Consider the following 17,637-nt stretch of genomic DNA (forward strand, 5'->3'; position numbering starts at 1 on the left):
TTAGAACATTCTAAGTTCCAAAATTTTCAATGAGCTCTAACTATTATTTTTTATATTAATCTAATCCTAAAAATTGAGCAGCATCACCATTTGGATGTCTATCAAGAAGTACTTTCTCAATTTCAGTCTGATATGTACAAATTGTCATCCAATTTTTAGCAATAAATATTCCTGCCTACTGTTTAGTATAGCTATAAAGCAGGTTAAAAAAAAGTACACTCTTTGGTATTGATATTTTTACAGAAAACAATCAGAACAGCAGTACACTGGACACAAAGAATAGAAAGCTGAAGAAAAATTCAAGGTACAGTATTTCTAATTTGTTTTTTTAAGAAAAATTAATCAAACTTTGGGAATTTTGACCTTCTGATAAGAGGATATGTTATTCCATTCAGAAATAAATTTCAGATTATTATAGCAGTTAAGTCAAATAAGTATATAACAATTAATTTTCAAAATTATAAGCATGTAAATAGATGCAGTTTATTTAATAATAATGAGTTGCTATTTGCATAGTACTTTATGGTTTGCAAAGCACTTTACATATTAGCTCATTTGATGCTCACAACAACCTCATGAGGTATTTGCTATTATTATCCACATTTTATAGATGAGGAAATTGAGATCCAGAAAGTTAAGAGATTTTCCCACAATCACAAACCCAGTAAAAGTTAAGTGTTAAAGGTAGGATTCACATTCAAGTCATTCTGATTCCAAATCCTGAATTCTATGCACTATGCCATGGGAAATTTATATTATAAAAGATAAGACTAGAGATATGACAAAGTTTCCTTCCAATTCAAGATTTGAAACATGACTTTTATTAACTTTTGATATTCCAAAACCAGAATTTTTTTCCAACCAGCATAGAGCATATGAAAACTTTACAAAAAATGCCCTATTCCTCTATTGATGCTGATATAACAGATTAATTTGAAGAGATTTATGAAAAAGGAGCAGCTCCAGTTATGTTTTGTGGATATTTTGATCAATAAAATACTAGGATTCCCTATTCTGTTCCTCAGTATTAGATAATTTTTACCCTAAACACTGAAATGTGTTTGAGCTAAAATGTGTCATAATTATACTTATCTACCATGTTTGCATTCCTATAATACCTTCAACCTGCTTGAAAGAATCTGATCATTGAATATTAGAATTTGACTAGGAAATGATAATTTCATTTCATTTCATAGCTCTATTTTCCTAGTCCTGATCTAATCCTTAATTTTTATGGCTTCAGGTCCTCTAAATTTTAATGATTGCAAATGAAAAAAATCACTAAAAGAAAGAAAAATTGAATAATTTAAAAAAATAAAGTTTATAGAAACAAATCAAAAAAGTGTTAACACAATGAATGAAAATTAAATTCCAAAAAAGACCAAGGAGAAAAAAACACTCCTATTCATATCAGACTTACAGTCTTTTCTTCAAATCCAAATACTCCCAATGGAGAATCATTTGGTTGAATAATGATGGTTACTTTGGTATCAGCACCAAGTCTAGCACCTTCAGTCACACTGATTAAGGAAATATTGAAAGTTTCCAGAGACTCAACTTCAGTATCATCTATTATGGCAATTTCCAATACTGCACTCACCTGACAAAAGAACATACATACAACAGCTGAACAACCTTTTATGTATTTCAGTTGAACTCAGATTTTGAATCCATTTAGCTGCAATGTACACATAGCTTTTAAAAGAAAGTAGCAGATTTTTTGGATAAAAATAAAAGGTCTTTTGGCACAATATTTAAATCAACAGAAGAAATAAAATAACTAGTTTATGGAACTTTCCCAAGTCAGGGGATTGTTATTATTCTCAACTCCATTGATTTACCTGGTAAACTCTAAAATAGAGAGAAGAAAGTAATACAATTTCTGAAATCCCTTCTCCAGCTCTAGCATTCTATGGATTCTAATCTAAACCAACCTTGGAGTGCTTTACTATCTACAGTATAAAACAGTTTACCTAAAGGTCATAATGACACCATAGCCAGACCTTGAACCACAACCAAGGGAGAAATTTATTGAAATGATAAAAGGATCATTTTTCAGCATCATAGCAAAGCGAGAGTCAACTTTTGAATTAAAAAAAACAAAAGCCTCTGACTTTATAGCTGTCCTAACTGAGAGAAAAATCCTTGACCTATTTTTAATCAAATAGCCCCCTCAAAAATTATCTGGAATAGAAAAGCTAGAGAATGACTTAACTGAACTCAAATCCTGTTAAGGCAGCAAAAAAAGATTAAGCTGTGTTACTCAGATTATCAGTTTGAAGAACTATACCAAATGTTTCCCAATGCTAAATGTCAATTCTCAAAATATTAAAGGCTTAAATTTTAGTGTGCTGGGCATTAATATTCAATGATATAAAGCAATGAAATATGTAAATGGTATAATAATTATCATCCTTCCTGAAATAGAAAACTATATTTAAGGTTATAAAACCTTGAATTTTAAGAAAACACTGTTGAAAATATCTTCTATCTGAATCAGCACTAAATAATGTGCACTTTGGAAACAAATAACACTTGGTCCAATTTGGGATTTCAATACTTGTCACAAAATAGCTTGAATGTCATAAAAATGTGTCCTCAATTAGAATCATTTTTTATGTCCTTGAGGGAAGTTTTGACATTCAATTTAGCATAGATGTATAAAAAGAAATGAACTTTCTTTCTTAAACCTCTTTCTATCATTTTATTCTATAATAGGCAAACTTCAGAAATTAAAATGTTTGACATTCCAAAACTCAAATTCTGTCAGAGAATGGTAAATTCAAGAAAGTTTAAACAATGGAGAAAAAACTCACTCAAGCATGTTTTTACTCAAATTATCTATGAACTTTTCACTATGGAGAAGGAAAGACTTCGGTGTATGATGTTAGGTTTAAGAATGAACATGGAACAGAATAAATCAGTTATTTTTAAAACATTACCATTATTTCTAACAGAACCTAAATCTTATATATTAAAGATATTGATAGGCCTATTTAACATTGGACCATCCCTTGAGATTGTCATTTTAAGAGAACAACATAACAACATAGTATTAGCCTAAACTTGTATTAAAAAAATTGAATCCATATCCTTTTTTAGAAAATTTTATTTTTCAAAATACTAATAACTGAAATATATATATATATATATATATATATATATATATATATATATATATATATATACTATAAGGGAGCATTCTGATTCCTTGGGAAATCACTTTTAACAAAAATTAGTGTTTTCCTAAATAATAAATCAAAGCATATTCTACAAATGTATCTGTGCAAATCTCAGAGAGGGAGATTGGATTGAGTAATCTTGGTATTACAAATAACCAAAAATATTCTCAACTGCCTCCATGTTTTTAAAGCTGCCAAATTATGCTTTTTTATTCATTAAATATAAAAACTTAGTAAATATCATTAGGTTTCATATGCTCAACAACGTGCAATTTTTAAAAAATCTATTTCTTAGATAATATTTTTAATTTTTCAAAAATTATTTCTTCAAATTTAGATGGTCAAGGAAGAGAAGGGCAGGAATTGCTGCAATTTCATCTTTGCATCCTCAGTGCCAGTTCCAGAACCTAGCACATGGAGGTTGTTATTAAATGTTTTCTCTTTGACTGACTGATTCCATCATTGTGTTTAGCTCATAGTGAGATTTTTTTAAGAACTTATTTAATTTCCATATGTTTGTTTCATGGACAGAATTTAATAACAGTGGCCTCAGATACCAATGCAATGCTTATATTTTCCATACTTGTCCATCCTCAAATGTGAGGATCCCATAAGATGGTGTAAAGTCGTCTAGGCTAGCACTGTCAGGCATTGTTTTCCAATAAACATTTATGAGTCCCAAGTTTCCAGCCAATCGAACAACTGTCAGCTTAAGTACATTCAATGGTGGTGGTACTTCATGGACAATGATAACTCCATTCATATCCTAGAAATGAAGAATAAGTTAAAGAGCAAGGTAAATGCTAATTTTTAAATAACAAAATATTTAATCCTCTTAGAGTGAATTTTTTTGTATCTTGTCTGTCATTCTCATTTATCTTTTGAAATGAAATGTTTTGAAATGTTTTAAATTATTCAATTGTAATTTAATAGTAACATTAAGATTTAGTTATTAATCAACATAAAGAATCTTCATATCTCCAGGACTTTAAAATAACTACTATAATAGATGGAAAGAAATTGCCAAGTTCACTTGTATGAGACTTGCACTAAGAATTTAACTAGTTCATAGTTTATTCATTCTCCATGGACTCAGAATTTTGTAGCTATAACACATTTTAAATATTGGCTAATTAAGGCAGAAATTGATGATGTCATGCATACAAGATCATAGATCTAATCTAGAAAGAATTGAGAATGGAATCGGGGTCTCTTGTTTTCAATGTGTTTTCCATTAAACACCAGGTATTATAAAATAGGAAAAGTTCAATATACAACATTCACCTATCATTTTAAGTATGCTAAGGTCTTTCTTACCATGTCAACACTGAACTGAAATACTCCTCTTGGATCATCATTTTCTGCAATCACTATCTCCGATATTTCTAACCCAGGTCTCTTTACACTTGGTTGCCCTCCAGAGAAGTCTGAGTTCACCAGGTGGACATCAGTAATATTTATGACAAACCTTTCCGCTAACTCTGGATCATCATCCTGAATAAAATAAAAAGTTCTGATTTTCATTTATTTATCCTTAAAATAAATTCAACTTGAGAACCTGAAAAAGATTATGAAAGGATGATTGGATAACTTTGTATATAGATGTGGCTCTTCCATTTCATTTGCCAAAAATCCCACCATCTAAAAAGATTAATTTAATTGTGTGTGCATGTGTGTGTGTGTGTGTGTGTGTGAAACTCCTTACTGGATTCATCCAAATTTCAATATCTCATTGAATCATCAATTCAGGTAGTGCCATTTCAAAGCAGCCATGTCAGAGTATTCCAGAGGTTTGGAAATCTCCTAATAAATGTAGCATAACATAAGATGACATGGTTTAGTACAGCATGATTTCATGCTATTCTTACAGATTTTCAAAAGAGATTTTTAAAACAGAACATGCAATTTGAACTGTACTTCAAAGGTAAAAACTATGAACCTCCACTCACCCAAAAATTAAAGAAAATGTGCATAAAAATATTTAAAGCACCTTTTTTGGATCAAAGAACTAGAAAGAAAGGGTGGCCAATAATGAGTAAGTAGTTGGGCAAATTTTTCTGTATGAAAGTAATATCATTATGCAATAAGAAATAATAAAAGGGTTAATTTAACAGAATTTGGGAAGACCTGTATGAAGTGAAAAGAACCCCCCCAAAATTTCTATAACAGCACTGCAAAGAAAAATAACTTAAAAGACTTCAGAACTCTGATCAATAAAATGATCAATCATGACTTTTAGATGACTGCTGATCAAGTCTGTTACACACTTCCTCAAAGAGACATGATAAACTTGAGGCGAAGAAGGACACATATATTTTTCCTTTTTTTTTTTTTCAGGTTTTCGCAAGGCAATGGGGTTAAGTGGCTTGCCCAAGGCTGCACAGTTAGGTAATTATTATGGGTTTGAGGCTGGATTTGAACTCAGGTACTCACGACTCCAGGGCCGGTGCTCTGTCCACTGTGTCACCTAACCACCCCAGGAAACATATATTTTCAAATTTGGTAGATGTGTACAATTTTCTTTTTTTACATGATTTTGCATATTTATGTTTTTTTTTCTTTTTATCAATGAGGAAGGTGTGGAGGAGAGAGGGAAAATTAATAAGGATGCAAAAAAAAGAAAAAAGATCATTATAACATTTTTTAAATGCACAGAAGATAACACAAGGAAATTCTAAAGACAAAAGCAGAACAGTTTTGAAAAAAAAGCAAGACATTGAAGCTATTACCTACTTTTTTAAAAAAGTAAATTATACATAAAAGAGATTAGCAGTTTTACATACAAGTTTCTCTGTTGTGGTTTGTATATAGAAATGTTTCATATTTTTGCATTTGTTAAATTTGGAATTAAAAAATAGAAAAACATATCTGTGGACTCCCATTTTACTAGGCTGTTGTTAGGACAAATAAAAAGTACATTCTTTAAAGAAGTACCTTAGGACAAATAAAAAGTACATTCTTTAAAGAAGTACCTTTTTGATTTTGACAACTTTGTTTTCTTCGTTACAGCATGAGTCTTATTCCTTTAGAGAGGCACAAGAGAGCTGAGCTTGGAGTCACAGAGCTTGCTTGGTTCAAGTCTTAATTCTAATTGTGTGAACCTCGGCAAGTTTCCCTTAGTGCTCTAAGCAACTCTCTAAGATTATAAATCACAGAGAAGGTTCCAAGTGGAACTTGACAGAGTTCTCAGACTTCTTTGTCTCAGATGAACTCATCAATGCAGTTTCTATCCCTAACAAAGGTATTCATAGATTGATTACAAAGAACAGAGCAAATCCCTTCCAACCTAAAGATCAAAATAACCAATTTTTCTGGTCATTAGGTTTAAATAAAGATAAATTACTATGGTAACTGGTTCAATCTAGACTTATCTAAAGTCAAAATACAACAATGGATTAAAAAAAGGTAACTCAAACTAAATGCAAATATATGAAATGTTTGTAATAGGCACAAGATAAATAGCAAATATCCAATTACATAATGCCAAAAATCACAAATTTTCCCTATACAATAAAAATAACTCTTGTCTTTAGGTCTTAAAAAAAAAGAAAATTGAATATCACTTTATAAACAACAACAACAATCATTGTGGGTCTAGATTTTGCCTGTGATTCCTTCAATACGGGTTATTATAAAGGATGAAAGCCATTCTTCCACTGAAGGACTTCAACAACAATAGCTACTTTTTCTATAGTACATTAAGATTTATAAAATTTCTCACACATTTCATTTCAGTCTCACAACAATCCTGAAAGATAGATGTTATTTATATCACCATTTTGCAGATGAGGAAAACTGAAGTTCCTTGAAGGTAAATGACTTATTAAGCAGAGCAGCTGGGTAGCAGATGGACAGAAACTGTGCCCATCATTCAGAAATGATCTCGAATATTTCCTAGTTTCATAATGCTGAGTAAGTCCCCTGACCTCCGTTTGCCTCAGGGTCCTCAACCACAAAATGGGAATAATTAAGAGCACTTCCCTCTGAGAGTTATTGGGGTGATCAAATGATACAATATTTGTAAAATATTTAGCAAAGTGTCTGGTTCATAGTAGGTGTTTAATAAAAACTTTCTTTTTCCTTCCTTACCTAAATTATTGTCTAAGATGGGATTTAAAGTCAAGCTCTCCTGAATCCAAGTCATGTTCTATATATTAAGCCACACATCTCCAAGAGTAATAATAGCAATAATATTTTCATATGGTACTTTAAAGCATTCAAATCATTTCCATAACAATAATTCTGTAAGGTCACTACTATTCTCCGCCTTTAAAGGTAAGACAACTGACAGTCGGAGATGAAGACACCATGTATATTTGGCCAGTCAGCTCCTGGACATTAAAGCCAGGACTCCCCTTAGGCCTCTTGCTACCAGATCCAGAGTTCATTGCCTTACAACATCATACTCTCTGATTTTCATTCTGAAATCTTAAACTTGATACAACAATAACTCACCGGTAGAATGATGACTTCAACATAAACAATCTCTTCATTTTCTCTAAAGATCATAATTTTTTCTTGCAGTATGTAATCCTCATTCTCAGTAGCTTGATTATCAGGATGAAGTGACAGATTGGGTTCAGCTACCAAGTGAACAGCAATGTCACCAAGTAATCCTTGCTCTCGAATCATTTTTAAATGAATGATTGTGGCATTCTCTGTCAAATAATAAAAGCTGACATTCAAGGTGAGTTCATTCTTCTTTCTTTTCATCAACATTATACTGGCTGATTTTGGTACTTACACAAACTCTTAGATCCAAGGAACCAAGCTTTCCAAAAATAATTATTTGGATAATATGCAACAGATTCATTTCTTCAATGTTCATTGAAGACTTTTTAAGAACATGCTATATACAAGGTGTTACTAGGTAATGAAGGGAAGGAAGGAGAAGGGAATAAACATTTATATAGTGCCTATCATTTGCCAGGCACTATGCTGAGCACTTTACAAGTGTATATTTGACCCTCGCAGTAACCCTGTAGGGCAGGTGTTTTCATCCCCATATCATTACAATGAGATACAGACAACAAACCTTGCAATCAAGGACTTTAAAATTTAATATAGTAATATAAATTTGCTCTTAATAAGTAAGAGCATGGTAATTAGAAGATAGAGAAACCCACCAAAGTCTAAGACAGTGACTCTCAAACTTCTCTCTAAAACAGTTTGTTTTTAATGTGCAGTTGAAGTTTGCAAGACTTGCACATGCACATGACCTTATACACTTAAATATCATACAATATTTGGCACACCCAATGGAAACTTAACAAAACATTCTTTTAAAACTACTCGTCTAAAAAGACTAGGACCACCTTGTCTCACATCAACAATCCCTAATCACCATTTCCTGGTTCCCCTAAAAGTGACCCTCAGAGAGTGTGTAAAAAAATGCATTAGCCTATGTGCCACACCCCACTTCTGGGTCTCTTTCCCCAACCCAAAATTTCTTTATAGGGCATTTTCCTATAGTTATATCTATTTAGCTAATCCTTTTAATATGTTTTAACTTCATAAACATTAATATAAATATCAAATTAAACTGCAAGATACTTAGGAAAATACTTAGTTGTGTCAATTCAGCCAACACTTGCTAAGAACTATGTGTAAAATACCATGAAGGATGCAAAAATAAGTGAGTCCAGGGGGTGGCTAGGTGGTGCAATGGATAGAGCACCCACCCTGGAGTCAGGAGTACCTGAGTTCAAATCCGGCCTCAGACACTTAATAATTACCTAGCTGTGTGGCCTTGGGCAAGCCATTTAACCCCATTGCCTTGCAAAAACCTAAAAATAAATAAAAAATAAAAATAAAAAATAAAAAAATAAGTGAGTCAGGGTTCCTTTCCCCAAGTATAATACAAATACCAATTACAAATGCTTAAAAGATTCTTCCAAAATTAAAAACAAATTCAAGGTAAATTAAATTTAAATTGTTCACTTTTAGATCATTAAATTAAATCCAATGTTTTAATAAAATTTTTAAACTATGAAAACTATCCACTATTTGCACTAAATCCTGGGAGGAATTTAAAGTTCAGATAAGTTACAGTACTGTCTAGTGTGTGAGTTACATAATGATTGAAACTTGCTAGTGGATATCATATTACTGTCCTACTAAATTTTGCTTATTTATTCTGTCCACTTAGGTGAGCATATAAATGGTGAACATGTAATTTTCCATTACACACACACACTATAAGTTCTTTTTGAAAGCAGGGTTTTTATATTACGAGAAAAACTTTGGAAACAATAAACAGTATGTCATTTTGTTAAATTTTATGTAGCAGTTATCCAAATGATTCAAAGACTTTTAACCCACATTATCATATTTATTTTCACATGTGTTAGCAAAACCATCATGAATGAGTCATAACCAAATACAAAGAAAAGATGGGTTGACTGCCTTAACTGAGGGAAATTAGTAAAAAAAAAAAATTTGGAGTTTTGATGTTTTGGATGTGATTAGCACCGTATTAGAAATGAGAGCCATAACAATTTGAAAGTCTGTGAAAGCTACAGACTGAAAATTATTATTGAAAGGGAAAAACTCTCTTAAGTGGAATGTTTGAACAGGGGGTAGGGGAAGCAAAGAAAATCAGATTAAGAAGAATTCAAATTGTCTCTCTCAAAAACAAATTTTAAAAAATTATTTCAGATAAAACATTTACTATTCCTCTCTTCAGTCAATTTATTTAATTGGTAACATTACCAGTAACATTACCAATGGATTAAGTGAACATTGAAAGAAATATTAAACTAATTTAGGGTATCAAACAGAAAAAAAGAGACATAGAATGGGAATAGGAATTACATTACATAAAGCGTGCTGAATTAAATAATCAAAACGCTTTTTATTGAAAATATTGCTAGGTTTATAAGATTTACCTTCAGGCTCTAGTACTGTCACAAAGAGAGAATCAGTTTGCCAGCTAACCACACCATATGGACAGTCATTTGGGAGGATAGTTATTATAGCTTTGTTCCTTCTGGGATCAATGGTAGCTCCTCTTATAAGATCTTGAATCCCTTCTGTGGTGACATGGATTAGTGTTATAACAACAATTTCAGATAATTCTGGAATGTCATCAGCAAGAACTGACAGGGTGATAGTCAACAGTGCCTGGCCTTCAGAAAATGAAATCTAAAAATTTAGAGAGAGATATGTCACTGATAGTTACCATCAATTGATTCTACTGAGACATTATTCATACCATAGAAACAGCAATAAATATTCTTTATTGAAATCTCTCACTGGCCACTTATCACTGTAAGTATGCATACAATGAGGTAGAATGTAATTTCAGAAACACTCAAGATTCTCTTTTTACTGAAAGTTAGAGGAAAACCTGGTTAGGAACAGGATCAGTACAGTAAACTATACCAAGTCAAAATGCCATATGCTATTTTATGTCTTTTATTAAAGTAAATACTCTTCTTGGGAATACAGGTCCCAAATTACAGGCTTATTTGTTAATGGTAACGCAGGACAGGGAAATCATAAATAAATAACACCCACAAATTATCTAAAAATGCCATTGCAGTCTAATAGCTTCAACCTTTTCCCCACAAAACCTTTTGCCAGAATTGTTATTCATTTCACTTTATTTCCCCTGTGCATGCTCCCATTGGATGTGTTATTTAGCAATGAAATAAGCAAAAGGATAAGGAAAAGAATCAGCTTGCTGGATAATCCACAAACACAATATATATTTAGTGACTAAGCCACTGAGAGCTTTAATATCAAAATGGAAGACAATTTATATTCTAGATATAGAATACTTTTCAGTGCCTAACAATATTGTGGAATTAAAGTAAAAATAAATGGAATCAAGTTCATATAGTTTTAAAAAACCTACTAACATATTATACTGTTCCCAGTGTCTTGTGCCCTGTGAGTACTATATCACAACAGAACATTAATAGGTTTTATCAAAATATATTTGAATATATTATAACCCTTGCCAGTTACATTGGAGTCTTTGTTATAAAGATCAATGAAATGGGATTGCCTTAGAGGTCAGAAAGTTTTACAAAGTAACCCTTCTTATCAGGACCTAGAAGGGGAGAGTGGGAAGGCAGGTCACATAGGTTGGTATTTGCAGGACAACACACACACACACACACACACACACACACACATACACAAAAACACAAACACAAGCGCACATACAGAGTTTTGAATCTGAATTGTCCCTCTCTTCCTGATTATACTACTTCTCTTAATGACTTGCCTTGGCTTTGTCTTCCTCTTTGCTTTCCCTTCGCTCAAACTTCTCTTTGCCTCAGTTTCCTCAACCATAAAAATGAGAATCATAATAGCACTTACCTTCCAGGGCTCTTGTGAGGATCAAATGAGATAATATTTGCAAAGTGTTTAGCATAGTGTTTAGCACAGATTTAGAGTTATATAAATGTTAGTCATTAATAATAATAATAATTATTATTATTATTGTTGTTACTGTTATTCTTTATTCCAGATCTTTTGCCTTTCTGTACCCATCCTGATAATCCTATCTTTTGATTCTTTCCTTGCTTGATATAGTCAAATCACTTAGCCCCTCCAGGTTTCGTTTTCCTCATATGTAAAATGAGAGAGTTAAACTAAGTAGCCCCTAAAGTCTTTTCCAATTCTGAATCTATTATGTCCATTTCAGTGTTGGCAGACCTGACCTTAAACTGTTTCACAACTAAACCATAGTAGTTTCAGAATGAATGATGATCTGAGACCTTTCATGGTATTCTTGTGATGGTATATACATGGCAAAGTCAAATGAGTCAGGAAATAAAATTTCAACATTCTCCCTTTATTCTAACTATGTAGCCTTGAGCAAGGAACTTGGCTAGTGTTTCTTCAACTTCTAAATTTAGGGGATTAGGATACATGACCATTGACATCCAACATTTTATGGTGGATTTCAGTTTAATCCACATGATCAAGTCATCTATTTCTCTTCAGGATCCTGACAAATAGGATCTCATTTAATCTGCACACATTTATTAAGGGCCATTGATATACACAATATACCATTCTAGGTACTGTCTATAAAGTCTTCAATATTCCACTGCAGGATACATAGACAAAAAGATATATAGATATGTGTGTGTGTTTGCAAGAAGATATCTATGTGTTTGCAAAAATAAAGATAAAGACAAGATAATTTGGGGAGGGAGAAAGCACCAATACATGGAGGGCATCTTAGAAGGTTTCTTGGAAAAAGCTGAAAGTGAACTGAAACTGAAAAGAAACTAAGAATTTTATGCAGTGGAAAGGGATGCAGACTCATTCTAATCATGGGAAATGGTTTCTCTGAAATCACAGAAATGGGAGAAGGATCATCAAGAACAGTGAACAGATTGGTTGGAACTTTGAATATGTGAAAGGGAGGGAGAAATAGAAAATAAATAGCCCAAGAGAGGTTGGAATTAAATTGTGGAAGATATTAAACGACAATCAGAAGAGTTTGTAATTTATTCTACAGGCAATTTGGAGCCAAGAAAGATTTTGAGTAGATGATTGTATTCTAGAGTTGAATGTAAGCTCTTTCAGGGCAGAATTTTTTTTCATCTTTGTCTATTTTTTAGACTCCTAATAAAATGACACGCAAGGCATTTATCTGTATATCTATTCTGCATGCTTGGCAATTGGAACACAATACAAAAATTACCATTATTAGAAATATGTTACTTGTTCACAAATCTTTTGTGACTCCTTATTGTCTCTTGAATAAAATACAAAAGTTTCTGAGTGTCACTTAATGGATTCCACAATTTGGTTCCAACCTACCTTATCTGACCTTATTCACATCACCATCTTTCTTTGATTCAATAAACTCAATTTTAAAAATAATTCTCATTCATCGATTAACTTGTCTCAACTTGCCACTGACTTTTATTATTAGTCTTTACTATGGTTCAGAATAGATTACAGGAACTGTACTATCTTCAAATCTGACCGGCTTCCCTGGACCCTTCAGTAAGTAGACTCTGTTCATCAAAGAAAGCCTGAACTCGTTGAATTCCATGTTTCAGTGATTACCATTACAGTCACATTCCAAAAGGTATACAGCAAAAGCCTATTAGAAGATATTTAGCATCTCAATACCAATAATCATTTTTAGAGAATTTCATTGTAATTGAATACATTACATACCACCCCTGATGTGGGAAATATGTCACTAATACTTCCAGTAGCTACCCATTCAACGGTTATCCGACCATATGTTCCTTTTAAACGTTCAACATTCAAAGTTATCAAGTTATCCTGTTCCATTTCTTCTACTTGTTTATATAATGAATTCTGAAAATGCAGAAAAATAATTGGTCAATTGAAACTGTATATCCAGAATTGTGTCATTACTTAAAATTATTAGACTTTCACAAAATAATGATAATATCTATAGTGGGACAAAGCATTATAGTACTTTGGGAGTTTGGGAGAGTTTGGAGATGGATTCTAGACCAAGTCCTGCCATGGCCTTTGAAAAGATCACAAAAATTCTCTGGGTTTTAATTTCCTCTTCCAGAAGAGTCAGCTAGGTGATACAATTAATAGAATGCTGGGTCCAGAGTTATGAAGACCCAAGTTCAAATCAGACCTCAGACACTTACTAGCCGTGTGACTCTGGCCTGTCTGTCTCATCTTTCTCCTCTGTATTATTGAGATGCTAATAGCACTTAACTTTCCAGGGTTGTTGTTAATAAACATTTTTTAGCACCTACCATATGACAGGAACTAAGAGTAACTCACAATCTAATGGAGGAAACAACAAACAAACACATATGTTCACATAAACTATCTGGACAAAAAATATAAAATAAAAGTTAAAAGAGAGGAATATAACAAAATTAAGAGTTGTTAAGAAAGGCTTCCTGACACTATTATTCTATTAGAAACCAGAAGGGATGGGAATTCAGGGTAGCTTGGAGGGATTTGCATGAACTGATGCTGAGATGAGCAGAACCAGAAAAACACTATACACCCTAACATGGGGGCAATGATCAACCTTGATGGACTTACTCATTCCATCAGTGCAACAATCAGGGACACTTTGGGGCTGTCTGCAATGGAGAATACCATTGCAGAGGAATCTATCTATCCGGAGGAAAAAACTATAGAGTTTGAACAAAGACCAAGGACTATTACCTTTAATTTAGGGAAAAAAACTGATATCTTATTGTCTGATCTTGCTATCTCTTATATTTTATGTTTCTTCCTCAAGGATATGATTTCTCTCTCATCACATTCAATTTGGAACAATGTATACCATGGAAACAATGTAAAGACTGGCAAATTGGCTTCTGTGGCGGGGTGGGGGAGTGATGTAAGATTAGGGAGAAAATTGTAAAACTCAGAATAAATAAAATCTTTATAATTAAGAAAGAAAGAAAAAGAGAGAAAGAAAGAAAAATAAAGAAAAAAAGGCTTCCTGTAGAATATGGGATTTTAGTAGATGAGTTTTTTGTGATGATCAAATAACAAAATATTAGTAAAGCAATTGCTTTGTAATTTATAATACAGTTCCTTACAAAAAGCAGTCACTAAATAAATTTGTTTCCTCTACCTTCGAAAGGCTTCAACTGAATAACCAAAATAGCATACTTTCTAGTTCTATGAATCCTACTGATAGAAATTCCCATTCTTTTTTGTTTCTGTTACTTTTATAACTAAAATTAAAGAAATGCTACCGTTCTGCCTTTCTTTGTCAATTTCAAATGTTTTGTATTTAGTTTATAAGATTTTAAATTCATTTTTTCTCTATCGGCAGTCTTTTTCTCTTGCTACTTTTCCCATTTTCCTCATGTTCACAATTATACTCTCTAGGCACTTTCTCTAATTCTAATCCCATTTTCAACTCTGTATACTCATAATGTGCCTTGCTTGAAACCTGTAATGTCTCTTCTCAAATACTTGCACTACTTCCCTTTGAAACACTGAATTCCCCTAAGACTTAGAACAATGCAGAATACATAGCTTTTCAGAGCAGGTTCTCCTCAACAATTTCTGGTAACATTATGTTCCAACTCTATTTAAAATGCTAAATCCTTGAGAAAGGATCATGTCTACCTATATTTTATACAATATTTTAACATCATGTTAAAGATGTTAGATAGTAATAAAATCATGCCCAAAGCAATCAAACATTCCCTGAGAAACTGTCACCATTTCTAAAATGTGCACATCATTTATTCACAAGGGACCATATAGCTCTTAGGAAGCCTTGCTTCCATGGCTCTGTGCATTCAATTAATGAGGTTAGTCAATGAGGATTTGATGCAACCAGAAAACATATGTGAAACTCTCATTAGTTATTTTTCTTAATCAAATGTGCTGTTGCCAGATCATCCAGACTCTATGAGGCCTTCATTAACTAATTTCAGTTGACATATTTAAAATTAAGTCAGATTCATTATTGAGATTATTGAGAGTTTGCTTAAAGTCTCTTAAATAATTAGAAACAAGAAAGAAAAGTTTACTAAAGAAAACCTAAGAGACAAAGCAACATACTTTCCTTCACAAATAAGGATGATATAGTTTCATTGTAAACATAACATACTTTGAGGTTTGCTTTTGTTATTTTGCTTTCCAAGGACGGTCATAAGGACATGAAGAGAGAAAGGGGCAGTTTGGGGTTTTGGTTGTTTCTTTTTAACCCTGTATCCCCTGTAACTTAACAGTCCTGTGCACAAAGCAAGACCACTAACAGTTGTCTATCGAATTGAAATGTATCTTTTCCTCTGTATCATAAGCCTCATCATCATCAATGGTTACTACACATTTACCGGAAAACTGGGTTTTGAGTTACCACTGCAGCCACAGAAAGCTGATAAATATGTAGAGATGGAACATACTATATATGCGTCATTAGTGCTCTAAAATGTGGGATCCCAAAATCTGATGATTTAATATAATTTATTTCCTTTGTATTTTTATGCTTTTTATTTTTATGCAGTTTAAATAACATTCTAAAAGAGGTAAAAACAAAAAAATGTTAAAATCCCTTGGTTTAGGGAAAGAATATTGAGAAAACAAACAATTTTCCCATGGGAAAAAAGTCACAGGACAGAATGGATCAGCCTAAGATGAGAGAATAAATGACACCACTTGGGTGTTCAGTACACTAGCATCACAACAAAAGAAAATGCTTTTGATAAAAATGTGTGAACAAAATGAATTAAATCAAAAAATATACATTCATCAGTTTTAACATGCTTCTAATGATTTCATTGCGAACTTTAGGCACACACATAGTAGTATAAGGCAAATGAAACCTGGACAACACATTATGAAGTGTGTGTGTGTGTGTGTGTGTGTGTGTGTGTGTGTATAGTTTGGGTTTTTATTTTTTAACAAAGCAAAATTGCTGATACAACAGAATTGTCTTCTGCCTGTCTGTTAGCATCAAGAATTAGGGGTGACATCAAGACTTTGGTGTTTAGGATCTGAGTATACTGGCTAGAGAGGAAAATGAACTCTCAAATGCAAATCCCTGAAATGTCCTTATTTCTCAAAGTCATTTTGGGCTATGGCAAGCACCTCTATTCCTAGCTCAATGATTTTAGGTCTAGAAATGTGAAGTGAGTATCCAAGGTTCCTCGATAAGGGCAAATAATCTCCCTGAAGTGGTCAAATTATTTGAATTCTCACTGCATGTTTTCACTGGACTAAAACCAATTATGATATTTTATATAATAATTACTTTGAATAGTGCAAATTCAAACATATGGAAACCTAGCTATGAATGCAACTTTTCTGGTTGCATTCTAGTCATAGAATAAACACAACTAAAAGGAGATATATACAATGATCCTAGATGTGCAAAGCTACTGTAGAAATTTAATGAATCATCCCAATTTCTAAGACCAAGATTTTTATACAAGTACCTGAGCAAATGCAAGGATTCCATAGGCATCATCATTAGATGGAATGACTATTTTCACATAATTGTTAATACCAATCTCTGCTCCTCCTTTGGGATTTTTAAGCTGAACTCTGAAAGATTCTTCTTCTTCTGGGATTATATCATCAAGAATATTAACTGCAATTATAGCTTCTTTGGTTCCAGGTGTGAATATTATTTCACCTGAACTGGAATGAGAAACATATATATATATATATATATATATATATATATATATATATATATATATATATGCATATATATATATGCATATATAAATATATGTATATGAGTACAAAATAAAAAAAGGAACAAGCAGGTTAAATTGGACATGAACATCTCAAAACACTAATATCAACAATTGGAAAAACAGAAATACTTCCGCAAAAATAAAAATGCAACTGATAGCATATTTTTGGCTAAAAATAGTAGAAAGATCTTGAGTAATGAATAATAACCAAATTTGGGGTCTATCAATTTGATATCTTGATTCCTGTGCATTTTAATTTTAAGTCACAAAAAAATTATGGACCCAGACATGTGATTCTTTTTTTG

General features: G+C 32.4%; 1 protein-coding gene across 4 annotated transcripts in view; it reads right to left on the reverse strand.

Moving 5' to 3' along the window:
• The window catches only part of LOC141502675 (adhesion G-protein coupled receptor V1-like), a 456,940-nt gene that overhangs the window by 233,090 nt on the left and 206,213 nt on the right, over positions 1 to 17,637 (reverse strand). For all 4 annotated transcript variants that reach the window (XM_074207517.1, XM_074207518.1, XM_074207514.1 and 1 more), the window contains 7 exons: positions 17,066 to 17,270; positions 13,335 to 13,481; positions 10,070 to 10,325; positions 7,638 to 7,840; positions 4,500 to 4,676; positions 3,766 to 3,948; positions 1,421 to 1,600 (listed from right to left, as the gene is read on the reverse strand). In XM_074207517.1, coding sequence (XP_074063618.1) covers positions 1,421 to 1,600; positions 3,766 to 3,948; positions 4,500 to 4,676; positions 7,638 to 7,840; positions 10,070 to 10,325; positions 13,335 to 13,481; positions 17,066 to 17,270 — 1,351 coding nt within the window. The remainder of the gene's footprint in view (positions 1 to 1,420; positions 1,601 to 3,765; positions 3,949 to 4,499; positions 4,677 to 7,637; positions 7,841 to 10,069; positions 10,326 to 13,334; positions 13,482 to 17,065; positions 17,271 to 17,637) is intronic.

This window comes from Macrotis lagotis, chromosome X (assembly GCF_037893015.1).
Source record: "Macrotis lagotis isolate mMagLag1 chromosome X, bilby.v1.9.chrom.fasta, whole genome shotgun sequence".
In the NCBI taxonomy this organism is placed as follows: Eukaryota; Metazoa; Chordata; class Mammalia; order Peramelemorphia; family Peramelidae; genus Macrotis; species Macrotis lagotis.